At 43.5% G+C, this 15,394-nt stretch overlaps 1 protein-coding gene across 3 annotated transcripts in view; it reads right to left on the reverse strand.

Moving 5' to 3' along the window:
• The window catches only part of LOC129862464 (talin-2-like), a 147,328-nt gene that overhangs the window by 16,820 nt on the left and 115,114 nt on the right, over nt 1–15,394 (reverse strand). For all 3 annotated transcript variants that reach the window (XM_055934174.1, XM_055934173.1, XM_055934175.1), the window contains 17 exons: nt 14,976–15,095; nt 14,496–14,693; nt 13,748–13,887; nt 13,070–13,163; nt 12,082–12,171; nt 11,844–11,966; nt 11,480–11,623; nt 11,126–11,287; nt 10,791–10,931; nt 9,881–10,062; nt 8,896–9,031; nt 8,709–8,810; nt 8,431–8,601; nt 8,092–8,238; nt 5,693–5,794; nt 5,454–5,573; nt 3,460–3,606 (listed from right to left, as the gene is read on the reverse strand). In XM_055934174.1, the coding sequence (XP_055790149.1) occupies nt 3,460–3,606; nt 5,454–5,573; nt 5,693–5,794; nt 8,092–8,238; nt 8,431–8,601; nt 8,709–8,810; nt 8,896–9,031; nt 9,881–10,062; nt 10,791–10,931; nt 11,126–11,287; nt 11,480–11,623; nt 11,844–11,966; nt 12,082–12,171; nt 13,070–13,163; nt 13,748–13,887; nt 14,496–14,693; nt 14,976–15,095 (2,319 nt within the window). The remainder of the gene's footprint in view (nt 1–3,459; nt 3,607–5,453; nt 5,574–5,692; nt 5,795–8,091; nt 8,239–8,430; nt 8,602–8,708; nt 8,811–8,895; nt 9,032–9,880; nt 10,063–10,790; nt 10,932–11,125; nt 11,288–11,479; nt 11,624–11,843; nt 11,967–12,081; nt 12,172–13,069; nt 13,164–13,747; nt 13,888–14,495; nt 14,694–14,975; nt 15,096–15,394) is intronic.

The following is a 15,394-nucleotide window of genomic DNA, read 5'->3' on the forward strand; positions in this document are numbered from 1 at the left end:
GCTGCACAAATGCATTAAACTAATGACTCTGGACGCTGCATCACACAGTGCTCTCTATCCTTCCTAATCCAGACAGACCTCTGCAGCCCCTCACAAACGAAAAGCCATGAGAGAAGCATTCAAATGAGGCACCTCAAGGTTCAGCTCTCCACACGCACGAGGCCACAAATTATTCATGTCTGAAATGAGTCTTAAATGAAATCATGCTGTGAGGGAGGAGAGAAATTCTAATGCAGACTCATTGAAAACCAGCGATATCTTCTGCTAGTGGTAGGGTCACAGAAAGGACTAACTGGCCTAATTTCACTATGTACAGGAAGTGTAACCATGAGAACACGAACTAAAGCACTGAATTGATATTCATCTTCACGGCTACTGTACAGCACAAGTTGTTAACGTAATACAACACATAGCAAATATAACAGTTAATAATGTAGGCCTGCTTTACTCACTCCCCCAGTTCTTCCCCCAGCCAGAGGGCTCAGGGGGACAAGGTTTTTCAGGCACAGTGGAGAACGCTCTATTATAACAATCCATTATCCTTGGAGCCGATTCTCACCTATTCCCCTGACACCAAAACGACATTCACACCTGGACTCTTTCTTCACAAAAACCCCTTAGTGATTCTGCTACCGGCATCAGACCCAGAACACAGTAAGCAACTACCATTCAAGGGAATTACATTCTCTTTCACTTAAAGTAGAAATCCTAACTTACTCGAAGCCTAGTAATGTTCAAATGCAGTAACAAAAGCCAAGGTGCAGAACAAATCAACTGAAACATATTTTTGGGCATTCAGATAACAACATCAGGCTTGCTTCCTAACTATTTACTATAGCTTAATTTACCCATATCTCATTTACTGTAATATTGTCTGGGCCAGTACATACTATATGCCTTTTACCTAAGACTCCTGAGTGGCGCAGTGGTTTAAGGCAGTGCATCTCAGTGCAAGAGGCGTCACTGCAGTTCCTGTTTCGAATCCAGGCTGCATCACATCCGGCTGTGATTGGGATCCCATAGGGCAGCGCACAATTGGCCCAGCATTGTCCGGTTTTGGCCGTCATTGTAAATAAGAATTTGTTCTTAACTGACTTGCCTAGTTAAATAAAGGTAAAAACATTTTTTTAAAGAAACATACACAAATGACTCATCATACAAAATATATTTGCCTCTTCTAATTACCTGGCCTGTTGAAGAAACTCTTCATCAATTTACACCAGTTACGCATTTTCATCTACAAATACTCATACCTCCCAGAAAGTTTACCTTTCAATGAATTCTTCCAGGTTAATTCTGAAATCCATTTGTATAACATAAGACACTGTGATAACCTTCACCCTCCCCACTGCCGCACCTAACATTGTGTCTGATAGAGAATTGACTGAGGTACCATACTCTACAATTCTTATCATCACATTGCTAAAACCTCATCATCCCTCAATAACTTCAAGCAAAGACTAGGGTTCAGCCTGATGAACCAAACTAGTCAGTAATCTCCTCCATATAGCCTAACTCTCACACACACATCTAAACAAAACATTTACTGTTACATTTTTGTGATTGCTGATCAATTCATTTGTTTAAACAAACCTTTTTTATTTTTGTATTGTATATCGTTTTTTTGTGGTGGGGTTTTTATACAAGCCCTTGGCCCTTATACAAGCCCAACAACACCTGCACACCGTTTTATATGTATACAGTTGAAGTCAGAGGTTTACATACACTTAGATTGGAGTCATTAAAACTTGTTTTTCAACCACTCCACAAATGTCTTGTTAACAAACTATAGTTTTGGCAAGTCGGTTAGGACATCTACTTTGTGCATGACACAAGGAATTTTTCCAACAATTGTTTACAGACAATATAATTCACTGTATCACAATTCCAGTGTTTACATACAATAAGTTGACTGTGCCTTTAAACAGCTTGGAAAATTCCAGAAAATTATGTCACGGCTTAAGAAGCTTCTAACAGGCTAATTGACATCATTTGAGTCAATTGGAGGTGTACCTGTGGATGTATTTCAAAGCCTACCTTCAATCTCAGTGCCTCTTTGCTTGACATCATGGGAAAATCAAAAGAAATCAGCCAAGACCTCAGATTTTTTAAATATTTTATTATTATTTATTTTTTTAGAACTCCACAAGTCTGGTTCATCCTTGGGAGCAATTTCCAAATGCCTGAAGGTACCACGTTCATCAGTACAAACAATAGTATGCAAGTATAAACACCATGGGACCACGCAGCCATCATACCGCTCAGGAAGGAGACGCATTCTGTCTCCTAGAGATGAACGTACTTTGGTGAGAAAAGTGCAAATCAATCCCAGAACAACAGCAAAGGACCTTGTGAAGATGCTGGAGGAAACAGGTACAAACGTATCTATATCCACAGTAAAACGAGTCCTATATCGAAATAACCTGAAAGGCCGCTCAGCAAGGAAGAAGCCACTGCTCCAAAACCACCATAAAAAGCCAGACTACGGTTTGCAACTGCACATGGGGACCAAGATCGCACTTTTTGAAGAAATGTCCTCAGGTCTGATGAAACAAAAAATGAACTGCTTGGCCATAATGACCATCATTATGTTTGGAGGAAAAAGGGGGATGCTTGCAAGCTGAAGAACACCACCCAACCGTGAGGCACAGGGGTGGGAGCATCATGTTGTGGGGGTGTTTTGCTGCAGGAAGGACTGGTGCACTTCACAAAATAGATGGCATCATGATGAAGGGAAATTATGTGGAGATATTGAAGCAACATCAGTCAGGAAGTTAAAGCTTGGTCGCAAATGGGTCTTCCAAATGGACAATGACCCCAAGCATACTTCCAAAGTTGTGGCAAAATGACTTCAGGACAACAAAGTCAAGGTATTGGAGTGGCCATCACAAAGCCCTGACCTCAATCCTATAGAAGATATTTGGGCAGAACTGAAAAAACGTGTGAGCAAGGAGGCCTACAAACCTGACTCAGTTACACCAGCTCTGTCAGGAGGAATGGGCCAAAATTCACCCAACTTATTGTTGGAAACGTTTGACCCAAGTTAAACAATTTAAAGGCAATGCTACCAAATATTAATTGAGTGTATGTAATCTTCTGACCCATTGGGAATGTGATGAAAGAAACAAAAGCTGAAATAAATCATTCTCTACTATTATTCTGACATTTCACATTCTTAAAATAAAGTGGTGATCCTAACTGACCTAAGACAGGGCATTTTTACTAGGATTAAATGTCAGGAATTGTGAAAAACTGAGTTTAAATATATTTGGCTAAGGTGTATGTAAACTTCCGACTTCAACTGTATATATATATATATATTTTTTTAAATCTGTATTGTTGTTTATCGCTTATTTTCTTTGGTGTAAATAAATTAAACCTAAAGACTACAAAGTTAGCACAATTTACCACAAGGTTCAGGCAAATAATTCCACTAAATCAGCCCCATTCCCAGCCTACCTTCTCAGTGACGGCACGGGCACACTCAATGAGCTCCCTCTTGGAGAAGCTGTCAGTGGGACTCATTTGCAGGGCGCCAGCCTTCTGAACCAGGTAGATACATCCATGGCCCAGCTCCTGGACCCGCGTCTTGATCTGGAAGCCCACCTGCAAGCACAGTCAGACAGCCAGTCCATCAGTATTACAGAGCCATCTCACTCACTCCCTCCCTGCCTCCCTTCACACAGCAGACTATGTCTCATAACGTCCTCGACTGACTGACTGCCTCTTATCAGGCTGCTGGGTAAAAACTGATTTCCAGCACCTGAGAGCAATTGATGGTAGTACACCTTTAATTTCCTGACACAGAAATGAATGGGTGGGTGTGAATTCATTACCAGCATCACTATAGGCTTTTAGGCTTGGAGGGGTACAATGTCGCTATGGTAACAAGGGTTTCCAGTATCCAGTTATGTAAAGAGAATTGATAAGTGTGTGTGGTTATTAGGCTATCTCTTCACACATAATATAGATAGCGGTCTCCCTCTCAGAGACGAGGCTATGTGGGTGCAGCAACAGAGAGAATGAGGTTTGAGAGCTGGAAATATATTCCAGAGTTTGATCTCAAACTATCGAGTACAGCCTCAAGGAAGATGCATCATAACAAAGAATGCCATCCGCCGTGTGACATCTCTGCATATTTTCTAAGCATATGCAAATCTCATGCATATCAAATCTCTTTTGATAAGTTGCTGTATAAAGACAAGAGAGATTCTCATTTGGGCAAAAGACTGTCCTCTCCTCGACTCAATTCAATCAATCAATCAATTTTATTTTTTTATATAGCCCTTCGTACATCAGATAATATCTCGAAGTGCTGTACAGAAACCCAGCCTAAAACCCCAAACAGCTAGAATGCAGGTGTAGAAGCACGGTGGCTAGGAAAAACTCCCTAGAAAGGCCAAAACCTAGGAAGAAACCTAGAGAGGAACCAGAGAGGAACCAGGACTCCTCCATCCTCTCTCCTCTGTGACCCCAGTAAGTGGTTGAGGGGTCAAGGAGAGTGCCAATTTGTTTTTAGGCAAACAAAGGAGAGTCCTGGTCTCCTCAATAGCCTCCTCCTGCCGGGGAAGCACAAAAGAATCACCTGAGGCCTTTGTGGAAGATTTTTGAGATCCGCCACACCCCCTTTGAATCAGCAGTTGTTTACTTGTAGAAGAAAAGCATGCACATATTTAAAAACAATAAGCTACTTATCCTTTTATTTGTGAACTGTTTAGCTACATTTCCTTTTACTACTTTCCACATTTAATTTGGGATTCCACCCCTGTAAACGTCATTTGCACGATGACATGCGAGTGAAGGAGAGTCATTTCATACATGCACATTTGTTTCCACATTTCCTCCCCTCCCTTTGACCTTTTTCAAAAGGAGACGAGGACCAAGGAAGGGGAAGGAGGACGGAGGAGTTGAGCAAACCAATTAAGAATCTCCCATTGGGCATGCCCATAGGGGCACCACAGACAAATTATATTTAACTTTTTTTCTCCCCAATTTCGTGGTATCCAATTGTTAGTAGTTACTGTCTTGTCTCTTCGCTACAAGAGAGTCGAAGGTCGAGAGCCATGCGTCCCAAGCAAACCATACTGCTTCTTAACACAGCGCGCATCCAACCCGGAAGCCAGCCGCACCAATGTGTTGGAGGAAACACCGTACACCTGGTGACCTGGTCAGTGTGCACTGCGCCCGGCACGCCACAGGAGTCGCTAGTGCGTGATGAGACAAGGATATCCCTGCCGGCCAAACCCTCCCTAACCCCGACAACGCTGGGCCAATTGTGCGCCGCCCCATGGGCCTCCTGGTCGCGGCCGGCTGCGACAGAGCCTGGGCTCGAACCCAGAGTCTCTGGTGGCAGTGCCTTAGACCACTGCACCACCCGGGAGGCCCTAATGATCCCATATTTTAACGGTATCCTACTTTGACAGTGCACCCACAGGCGCCACTTGACCTCTCACCTCTTCTGGTTCTGCGGTGGCAGCTGCCAGGCGCCCTTGGTGGGATAACTGGCTGTAGTCTACAGTCACCTGAGAGGCCAGGCCACCCAGCTCCTCTGGACACGTCACTGACTTAGTCATCTGGGGACACAGTCAAAACAAGGTCATAACATGACTGTGATTTAGTTATTTCAGAAATGATGAAGAGGTACATCTATAAGGCTACATTGCATATTTAGGGGGTAGTTGTTTGTGCTCACCATCTCCTGAGTTGTGATGGCGATGGCCTTGGAGTATTTCACCATGGTGGTCTGGTAATCCACAAAGGATCCTTCTGGTTCAGGGGTAGTGCCCTCATCCAACTATAGAGGGAAAAGCACGACTCATTTTAATATATTCAACCTAGCTACTTACTGTACATAATCTACACATATGAATATCAACCAAGCATCTACCACACATTTGAATAAAGCTTTTCTTTATTCAATGAACTCATTTGAATAAATATGTTGCAGAATGCAGATATCCACATAAGGCCGCTCAATGGGTTATTTTCCATGTAGTAACAGAAATCGAATTCAAAGGGCTGGAAACATATAGAGAACAACTTCTGATAGAAGCATTCAGCCAATCAAGAATGCAGGCATAATTTATTATTATCAAGTCTGTGACAGATCTTAGGAGACGGAGGGTGACAGCCAGTGGATGAGTGACAGCCGACAGCTCTGAGGCCGGGACCTGACACTTCCCATCCATCTCACTAATGAGTGTCAGTTAGAGGATGTTTCTCTGCCCGCCCACCGTGGTGGAGTCATCTTAAAGCAGTAGGAAGAGATGAGTGTTCTCAGCAGAGCTCTACTCCTGAGCTGCTTGTGGCCACAGTACACATGCACATATACACCAGTGAAGGCTGCTGAGGGGAGAACGGCTCAGAATAATGTACGGAACAGAGCAAATGGAATGGTATCAAACACCTGGAAACCACGTGTTTGACGTATTTGATACCATTCCACTATTCCACTCCAGTCATTACCACGAGCCCATTCTTTCCAATTAACCTGTTTGGGCTGCACGCTGAATATTGAAAAAACTGGAAAATGTGTGCACATTTTCAAACGGCCTCCTAAGAAACTTTTTATTTTCCAATATGCATATATTTACTACTGTTGGATAGATAACAGTCTGTAGTTTCTAAAAAGGTTTGAATTGTTTCTCTAAGTCGAACAGAAATATTTTTACAGCCATTTTCCCAGCCGAATTGAGTTTCCCAAAATGCGATGTGTCTCTTTAAGACCTTCTCTATAAAAGGCCATTTGACTTGGGACCATATTAACACGTCAGAGGCGTTCGTCAGACTGTAATGCGGAAGTGAGAATTGAAAGGAGTCGAATATCTCGTCCCTGGATTGAATAACAGAACTTCTTGTGAGACCTGCGCAGTTAAAATAAAAATCCGGGCGCGAAGGATAATTTGATCTCGGCTTCTGGAACAAGGTAGATAACGTTAAATATGATGCCTGACTACGATATTATTTGCTACATGTCACAAAATCATCCTAAAGTAGGTTTTTTCAATATACTTTAATTATATTATTGCAATTTATTCTGGACTTTAGATGTGAAACGACGGAAGAATTTTTTGAAGAAACGCTTTCTGGCGCAGCAATGCTACCGTGCTAGCTAACCAAAGAGGGAAATCATTCGTTCTGGAACCCAACTAAAGACTCTACTGGACATTGGACCCCGTTACAACATTCTGATGGAGTACCAAGAAAGATAAGACCCAATTTGGGATGCTTTTTCATATATATGTCGAACTGTTGAATGCTAACTCTGCTAACTATGCTAGGCTAGCGCTTGACTAGAATCAATGCTGCCTTATGCTAGCTTATGATGTTAGCTAATATAACGATATATTGTGTTTTCGCTGTAAAACACTTCAAAAATCGGAAATGTTGTCTGTATTCACAAGATATCTGTCTTTCATTAGTTATCCACCATATGTTTTTCTGAAATGTTTTATGAGGTGTAATTAGTAGCCGACGTTGGTGTATGTATTTTCTCTGGCTACTCCCGGCTGGATTCAGACTGTAGCTATGTATTAGCATTTTTGGGTAGCATCAATGTAAAACAGATTTATAGCTAAAATATGCACTTTTTATGAACAAAACATAGATTTATTGTGTAACATGTTATATGACTGTCATCTGAGGTCGTTTTTTCTGGGCTCTTTAGGTTGGTTTTAGTTTATTTCGGTTGGTTGTGCATGCTACTTCAATCATAATTCATACTTCATAATCATAATTCATACGTGTCTGTCCACTTTTGTATTTGGTGGTGAGCTAACATAAATATATGTGGTGTTTTCTCTGTAAAACATTTAAAAAATCGGACATGTTGGCTGGATTGACAAGATGTTTATCTTTCAAATGCTGTATTGGACTTGTTAATGTGTAAAAGTTAAATATTTTTAAAAAATAGATTTTGAATTTCGCGCTCTGCAGGGGTGTCATTTTCGGTCCGAGGTCGGGCTTGCACCCCAAACAGGTTAAGGTGCCACCGACTTCCTGTGATATACTGTACACGCACATGTACACACATACACACTACTACTATACAGTACTTCACACCCTACTGTACAGGACACCAGCCCCACTCACCCTGCCCATGGCCTCAGCGATAGCCTCCACCATGCCTCCCACCATGCCGCCCTCACTGGCCGCCTCGTTCAGCGTCACCATGATGTCTTCCACAGCCTCCTTCATCAGCTGGGCAGCCTCTGATATGGCGTCGTGGGTGTGGGCCGCCTGGACACGCAGTAAACACACCAGAGCATCGTGAAACTCAAAGATCTTCATCATAACAATACACATGGCTATGCAACTACAAGAAGCAATATGATAGATTGTGGAACGAGGTGCACACAAATCTATACTAATTAAGTTTTGCTCCATTGCTCAAGCATGGCCTCTGTGCCCTGTGTTGTACAGTAACATTACCTTAGGGTTTCCACCTCCCTCCTTGGCTGCGTAGAGCATCTGCAGGGCGGACTCTGACAGGGTCTTAGTCTGGTCCAGGATGTTCATCTGCTGCTGCTGGTCGACGATCTTAGAGGCCAGGCCAACAGACGCCACGATGAGGGGCTCAAAGTAGCTGGCCAGCTGCGTCACCTGGGAGAAACAGTATCATGTAACAGTATGAGACACAGATTGAATAAGAGGAGTGGATCTAGGAGACAGGACTTTCTCCCTATAGGGGGATGGTCCCAGACTAGTACCTTGTGTCCCAGCTGGGCAGCTTCACCCCTGGCTGCAGTACTGACAGGATCGATGAGATGTCCAATCTCTTGCACCGACGATGTCAGCTGCTCCTGCAAAGCCTAAGGGGGCAGCATAGAATTACGATAGGGAAAATGAAAATGAACAAAAAGCAATTATAGTGATGATTTGACAGTTCAAACTTACTTCCAAAGATATGTCATCCCTACATCCCTGTAGGCTCTGTCCCACAGCAGCTAGCGAAGCCTGCTCGATGTCCCGGATACACTTGTTGATGTTATCAATGGAGAAGTCACACTCTCTCTGCCCTGGCGCCTTGTCCCTACCAACAGTATCATGATAAATAGGAACGAGGCAGTACTTCTACAAGCAGGTTATTAATGCAGTATCACACCTCAAAGAAGGAAAATCATGTATACTAGGTACACTTTTTGCAAACATGGTCTCTAGAGGTTGACCAGATGCAAAATGTTCTGAAGCTAAGGGGCAATTTACTCTGTGTGAGAGATAACGAGGGAAGACACTTCTATTCAACACAGCAGGAGGGTCTTTCTAAGTATAAGAAATCTGTCTAAGCAGCACCAGCAGATCCTCCACGGAACACTGCCTACTCATCTTTATCAGTGCCCTAGAGCATTCCTCTTCCTATTACATGGGAGGGGGAAACCCAACCACCATAAATGACATGTCAACTCACTGCTCAGTCGAACCGACAGTTACTCAAAGATAGCTGAACTCCCCCTCACCCAGGGTCTCAATTTGCCTGGCTACCCATCCACAGCGCTCTGGCCAAACTGACGTTTCTTCTCCACCATGAGTCTGGATTTGCCTCCCTCCCCTACGATTTCTAGAATGCAAACATATTCTGACCGTTTTGATTAGTCCCAGAAACTGATGGGTTGGGTTCAAGAGCCAGCCTACATGACGATGTTATCAACTTTGATACTCTGATTGGATAGATTTCTTAGAGACGATCCAATCGCTGATGAATTTGTTTTGTACAACGCCCTTCACTTTGAAGTCACACAAACAACTTCTAGGATGGCAGATTCTGAATGTATGCACGACCGATAGAGCAGTGGAATTATATTCAGGGTGAGTTGTCCGGCAAGGCCTTAACAGGATAATATCCAGAGTACCATAGTGCAGAACCAGAGGGGTCTGTGCTGACCTGATGGAGGTGATGAGGCTCTTGATGGAGTCAGAGACGGTGCGGGAGTGCCCAGCCAGGATGGACCAGGTGGGCGGGTCTTTGGGGTTGATGATGAGAGAGCGGGCAGTCTCCAGGAGCAGGGTGGAGCTGTCCAGCATGGAGAAAGCTGAACACATGATGGGCTCCTGGGCTGCAAAGCCCTGGAAATGGGAAAGAGGGAGGGAGGGGAGGACAGTGAAGGTGACAAAACAACATAGGTTAAAGACGAACCTAACTAACAGCTCAATAGCAACACACTACACAGATGTCATTGATCTCTTACTATTATTATTGTTCTGCTTTACACAGAGATGCAGAGGCACACCTAGAGTCTTTATGATGGCAGCTTAAGCCTCCCTCGACAATTAGATTAACAAGCTGAAGATTAGAGCAGCTGTGCTGCGAGAGAGAGCAGTTAAACACTGCCCTCCAACAGATAACAGTCGCTTTTAGGGCTGTGTGAGGACTCTTTCTGCTACATTGTAACATAAAATACATCCGATTTCTCCTTGAGCCATTTACCGACATTAAATTAAATTAGAGGGAAATGGTGCATCAAACCAATTCCACCAGCTTTCCTGCACTGTACTGGCTCTATATCGGAGGTCCTATTTCAAGGGGATTGAATGCCCTAGTCACCAATGTATTCATGGAATCTGTAGGAGTAGCTTTGCCGTGTCCTTTATATTACAGAATATATGAGGAAGCAGACAAATAAAACAATGTGACAATGTAGACTGAAGAAACCTCTTAGGAGATAAAAAAAATTGTCCTCTGAGCAAGAACTGCATTTTAATTTTCATATAGATAGTGAAAATACACATTGTCATTGAAGAGCTTACATATTGCACAATACAAAGTCACCCCCTGAACAAGCACTCATACGAACCTCATTGCTGATCTGTGCAGGGATACTAGCAAACTCTGGGTTGGAGGAAAATGTGGATAGATTCTCTACAGCCTCGATAAGTGGAGTTGTAGCAACATGACACCTGTTTCTGTTCTCCTCTGAGAAGTCCCCATCCAAGGCCTGGAAGAAAACAACTGGACATGACCTCCTAAGCCAACACTCCAACTCAGCTACACAATATAGCCATCTGTCTTCATTATAAATGACAGAGATATTTTAAGTGAAACAGAGAACATCAATAAATCTACTTTTCCTGAAGGCACAAAGTACAAGAATACCATTTATGAGTGGACCATGGCAGAGAGTACACATACCTTTATAGTTTTCACAAGGTTGGCCGTGGTGTTTGCAACCTCTTTGGCTGACTGAACAAAGTGTCTCCTGGCCACAGGGTTGGATGTCTTGGACGAGGCCAGGCGGCAGGCATTGCAAAGAGCTGAGGTATGCTTGGCTACAATCGTTGCTGCGGACAGAACCTAACAAACAAACAAACACAAACAAAACAAATGACAAACAAAGCAGTATAAACATTTCTCTAAAGATGCATATGGTGAGAAGAAGTTTGATGTTATGTTGATGTTCAAATTTAACAATCCATTTGATTAAGTCACTATTTGTATAATAGATTCGTTATCTCAATAAATGTCTCACTACATTGGTCTTCTCACCTGAGAGGGGCTGCTGGCTGGGTCCACCAGGTTTTGACAGGCCATCTGAATAGCCTGGTTGGCCCGGGCAAACTGGATTGGATCCACCAGGCCCTCTTGACCAGATTGGCTGTTTGGATCGGACACACCCACTAGGTAGGAGGCCTGCAGTGTGGGGAGAAGGAAAGAGAGGAGAGAGAAATGCTCATGGCTTCGTTTCTGATTTAGAGAGAGGTAGATGTAGGTGCTGTAACTAAACATGAACAGAGGTCTAGAGCTGATAGAGACTGTTGGTTGTGTGCCAGACCCAGACCTGATAGCAGGGAGGAGTGGAAGGGAGGCTGTAGGCTCCAGACAGTCAGTCAGTACTAGGCTGGGATCTCACCTGTCCAGCCGCCTCCGTCAACCCACACAGGGCCTTGGACGCCACTCCCACACAATTCCCAAACGCTGGCACGTTGCCCATCTTACAGTGTTGGGAAATCCCCGTCATGGACTCCCCAAGAACCTAAACATGAAGAAATGGAAATAAACTGTAAGATTACCTCTTCAGCTGTCTATTACGTTAGATATTGCGGATATTTAAAGTCTATGATGCCTGTGATTGTTTTGTAAGGCTTCACCTTTGAGTTCTCCATGACACTCTCGATGCAGTCAAAGTAGGAGAGCTCACTGACAGGCTCACTGGGGTTGTCCAGCAATCCTCTCACAGCCTGTACACAGCGAGAGAGGGGCTCAACAATAAGGAGAGCACAAACTGCTGAACCAATCTGATATCCAACTTGGGGGTATTAAAATGTGTGCTGCATGAAAAACAAGTCCAACTGTTTTTAATAGGTCTGTTTTGAAGTCATCTTTAACTTATAGAGGGAAGTCATGTAGCCAAGCATTATTACTTAGTCACTTAGGAGAATAACCCACAGATCTGTTAGTTACATAAAAGTATAATTAGTGGTACTCCAGGGGTTGAAGTTAATGGTGACTGTCATTCAATGTTGTGCAGGAGGGATACAGAGATAGTTATTACCTGTCTATCAGAGCATGTGAAAAGGAGGGGACATGGCCTGAAGGGGCTCAAGGCACAGAGGAAGTAAACGACTTGGTAATTATTTCCCATGGAGACAGAGCAATGTTGTGCATAAAATAATGTCAATACAGAAACCCTCAGCAACATGCATCTCATTCAGCCGTTAAATATAATCCAATTCATCCATCATTAATGAATTGTAATTGTAATTGTAATGCTTTACAGGATTCAAATCAACACAAAACAAGGCAGCAGTAAATATCTCATTCCCCACGAATGATGCAGCGCCTCCCCTTGAGCCAATCAGCGTAATGTTGTTAATTATGGATCTCGTTGGTAAGACATATGATTTTCCTAAATTTCAATAAAATCAGACTAGTGCTGTCTGAGATATCATGTGACTAATGTATGAACGTACGAATGTACTAAGATGGAGACAGATCCACAGTTCCCACCCCGATTTTATCGTGGGGGACAAAAAGTTACTACATCAAACCCCTGTACTTTGTGTAGACTGAAATAAACATGAATATTAGCTAGCCTGAACATAAAAAGGGTTGTTTAGTGTACAGTAAAACAGCTACCTCCAGTTCTCTCAGAGCGTTGTCACACTCCTTCTGGCCCGGTGCCTGCTGGGTACACAGTGTGATGAGCTGATTAATGCTCTCCGTCACCGCTCTGAAACACAAGGGCAGCAGCACAGGGCTTTTCAGCGCTCACATCTCTCTATATACACACACACGCATACAATTTTACTTTACACATGCATGGCAGAGTCCATCGCCCCTCTCTCCCTGTAGCAATCTCACACTGTACAGGAGTGTGGAGGCTGTGCTTAGTGATTACAGACAGGCTCCAGCCATGGCTTCCATCTGCACAATTAAAGAGAGGGAAGTCAGTCAGGCTCAAAGCCCAGCGGGGCCAGCTGCCTGCCATCTCTCCACCAGGGGGGATTCTACCCTACTATCTCTGTCTATTTCTCAGCCTAGCAACATGATGTGAAATGGGCCGTACAACCACAGCAGAGATGTTTCATAGAATGGATATAAACTATGATAGTAGTGTACTTGTTTTATGTGGATTTGAATGAAAACCGAGTCAAAATATACAGTATATGAATATGTTTTTGTTTAAATTGACTTAATCTAAGTCACTCCTTACAGTCTTACTTTGTGCTAATGTAGACCTCCTTATACTCAAGTAGTGTGTGATGAGAGACATCCTTATACTATGCCATTCAGCTCCATATAGAGTGGCCTCACCTTGCTGCAGCAGCTAACAGGTTCTTGGCGTTAGCTGCTCCAGGATCCACTGACAGGGACTTGGCTGCCAGAAGGAGCTTGCTGGATGCCATGGAGATGTTCTTCAGGTTGCCAATCACTGTGATTTGGTCCTCTTGGGACTGCAAACGACAAAGTCACAAGACAACTCAGCTGTTTCTTGGAATAAAATATGTTGAAGAGTGGTCAACATGTTATTGAAGACACATCTTTCCAGGAAAATGCAACTGTACTTATTGTCAACAACTGTCACATTCTGGAGGAATGGCCTATGAAACTGGTATCATGTGAACGGTGTCCCCCACCTCAGCCAGCCAGTCCCCTACTCATTTAAGCCTGATTAAGGCCTGTGTGTCATGCTACATCAACTGCTCTCCCACACAATCTATCCAAATTAATGAGCAAAATAACCAGAACATCATCAAAGATCTCATTACGTCTGACTGTGTTAGCGCTCTCGGGGACAATCATGTGCCTAAGTGAATTAGATGAAAAGGCCTAATTAACAAATGAATCAAAATAGCTTAAGTGCTCAAGCGACAGAAAAATTTGAAGCCACTCAACATGACTACCTCAGAGGCATTTCCATTTGATCCTATTAAATCTAAACCGCTCCTGTCCACCAACAGTTTATTCAGGCGTCATAACATTTGTCCAGACCTATTTCAAAGGAGAGGAATCAGATATTTCTATGGGGCTGTTGGGACCTGCTACAGATAATGATACCTACTTGAGTGTGGCCAGCCATCTCAACGCCGGCGTCCAGGAACTCATCAAAATCCTCACTGAATTTCCCAGAAGCCACGGCCAGTTGGCTGCTGGTACCCCGGGAGGAATGGACCACGTCTCCTGCTGAGTGGTTGAGCTCTGCAGCAGTATGGTTCAGCTCACTCTGAGCATCCTGGAAAGACTTACTGCAGGGGGGGAGCTGGAGACATACAGGAAAAACACAAGTATAGTATTCCGTACATTATTATCAGTATTATTTGTTACATAATAATTCATATGGTATTTGTGTTATGTTTATGTTCAATTTTTCCTTGGATAGTTGTGAAATGTCTGCGTAGATGATTAATGACTAGAGGTAATATATGCCAACTGTGTGTTTAGGTTTAGGACAGCATTGACTCTCTATAAGCACTCATGTTCAGATGTGTAATAAAATCAACACTCCAAACTGCAGCCTCGCCGGTCTGGCAGCAGGACTCACAGTGTCCACCAGCAGCTTCTTGCTGGCCTCTCCGATGCTTCGTAGGGCCATGTCCACATCCTTCTGGCCAGGCAGGCAGTTCACACAGTTATTCAGAGAGTGGGACACTGCCTTGGCCACCTGCAACACATCACAGATCAGCCTGTCAGTGGGCTGACATTACACATTCTAACCACGCTCCACAGTCACAGAGCACAGCTCTGAGAAGGAAAAACATCTTAAATGCAAATCAGCCTGCAAGCGGAGCACGACAATCCATGTCACTAATTTATGCTACCGTCACAGACATATGCCAACCAATATGTTTATCTCCCAAAGGGCCCTGCTGCAAATAAGCAGTTTTACTGGAGCTAGAGAAAATAGCAACCCTTAAAGCAGATAATTGTTATGGAAAGTAGCAGGGTTTAAAAATCGGTTAT

Source organism: Salvelinus fontinalis, chromosome 9, assembly GCF_029448725.1.
Source record: "Salvelinus fontinalis isolate EN_2023a chromosome 9, ASM2944872v1, whole genome shotgun sequence".
Lineage (NCBI taxonomy): Eukaryota > Metazoa > Chordata > Actinopteri > Salmoniformes > Salmonidae > Salvelinus > Salvelinus fontinalis.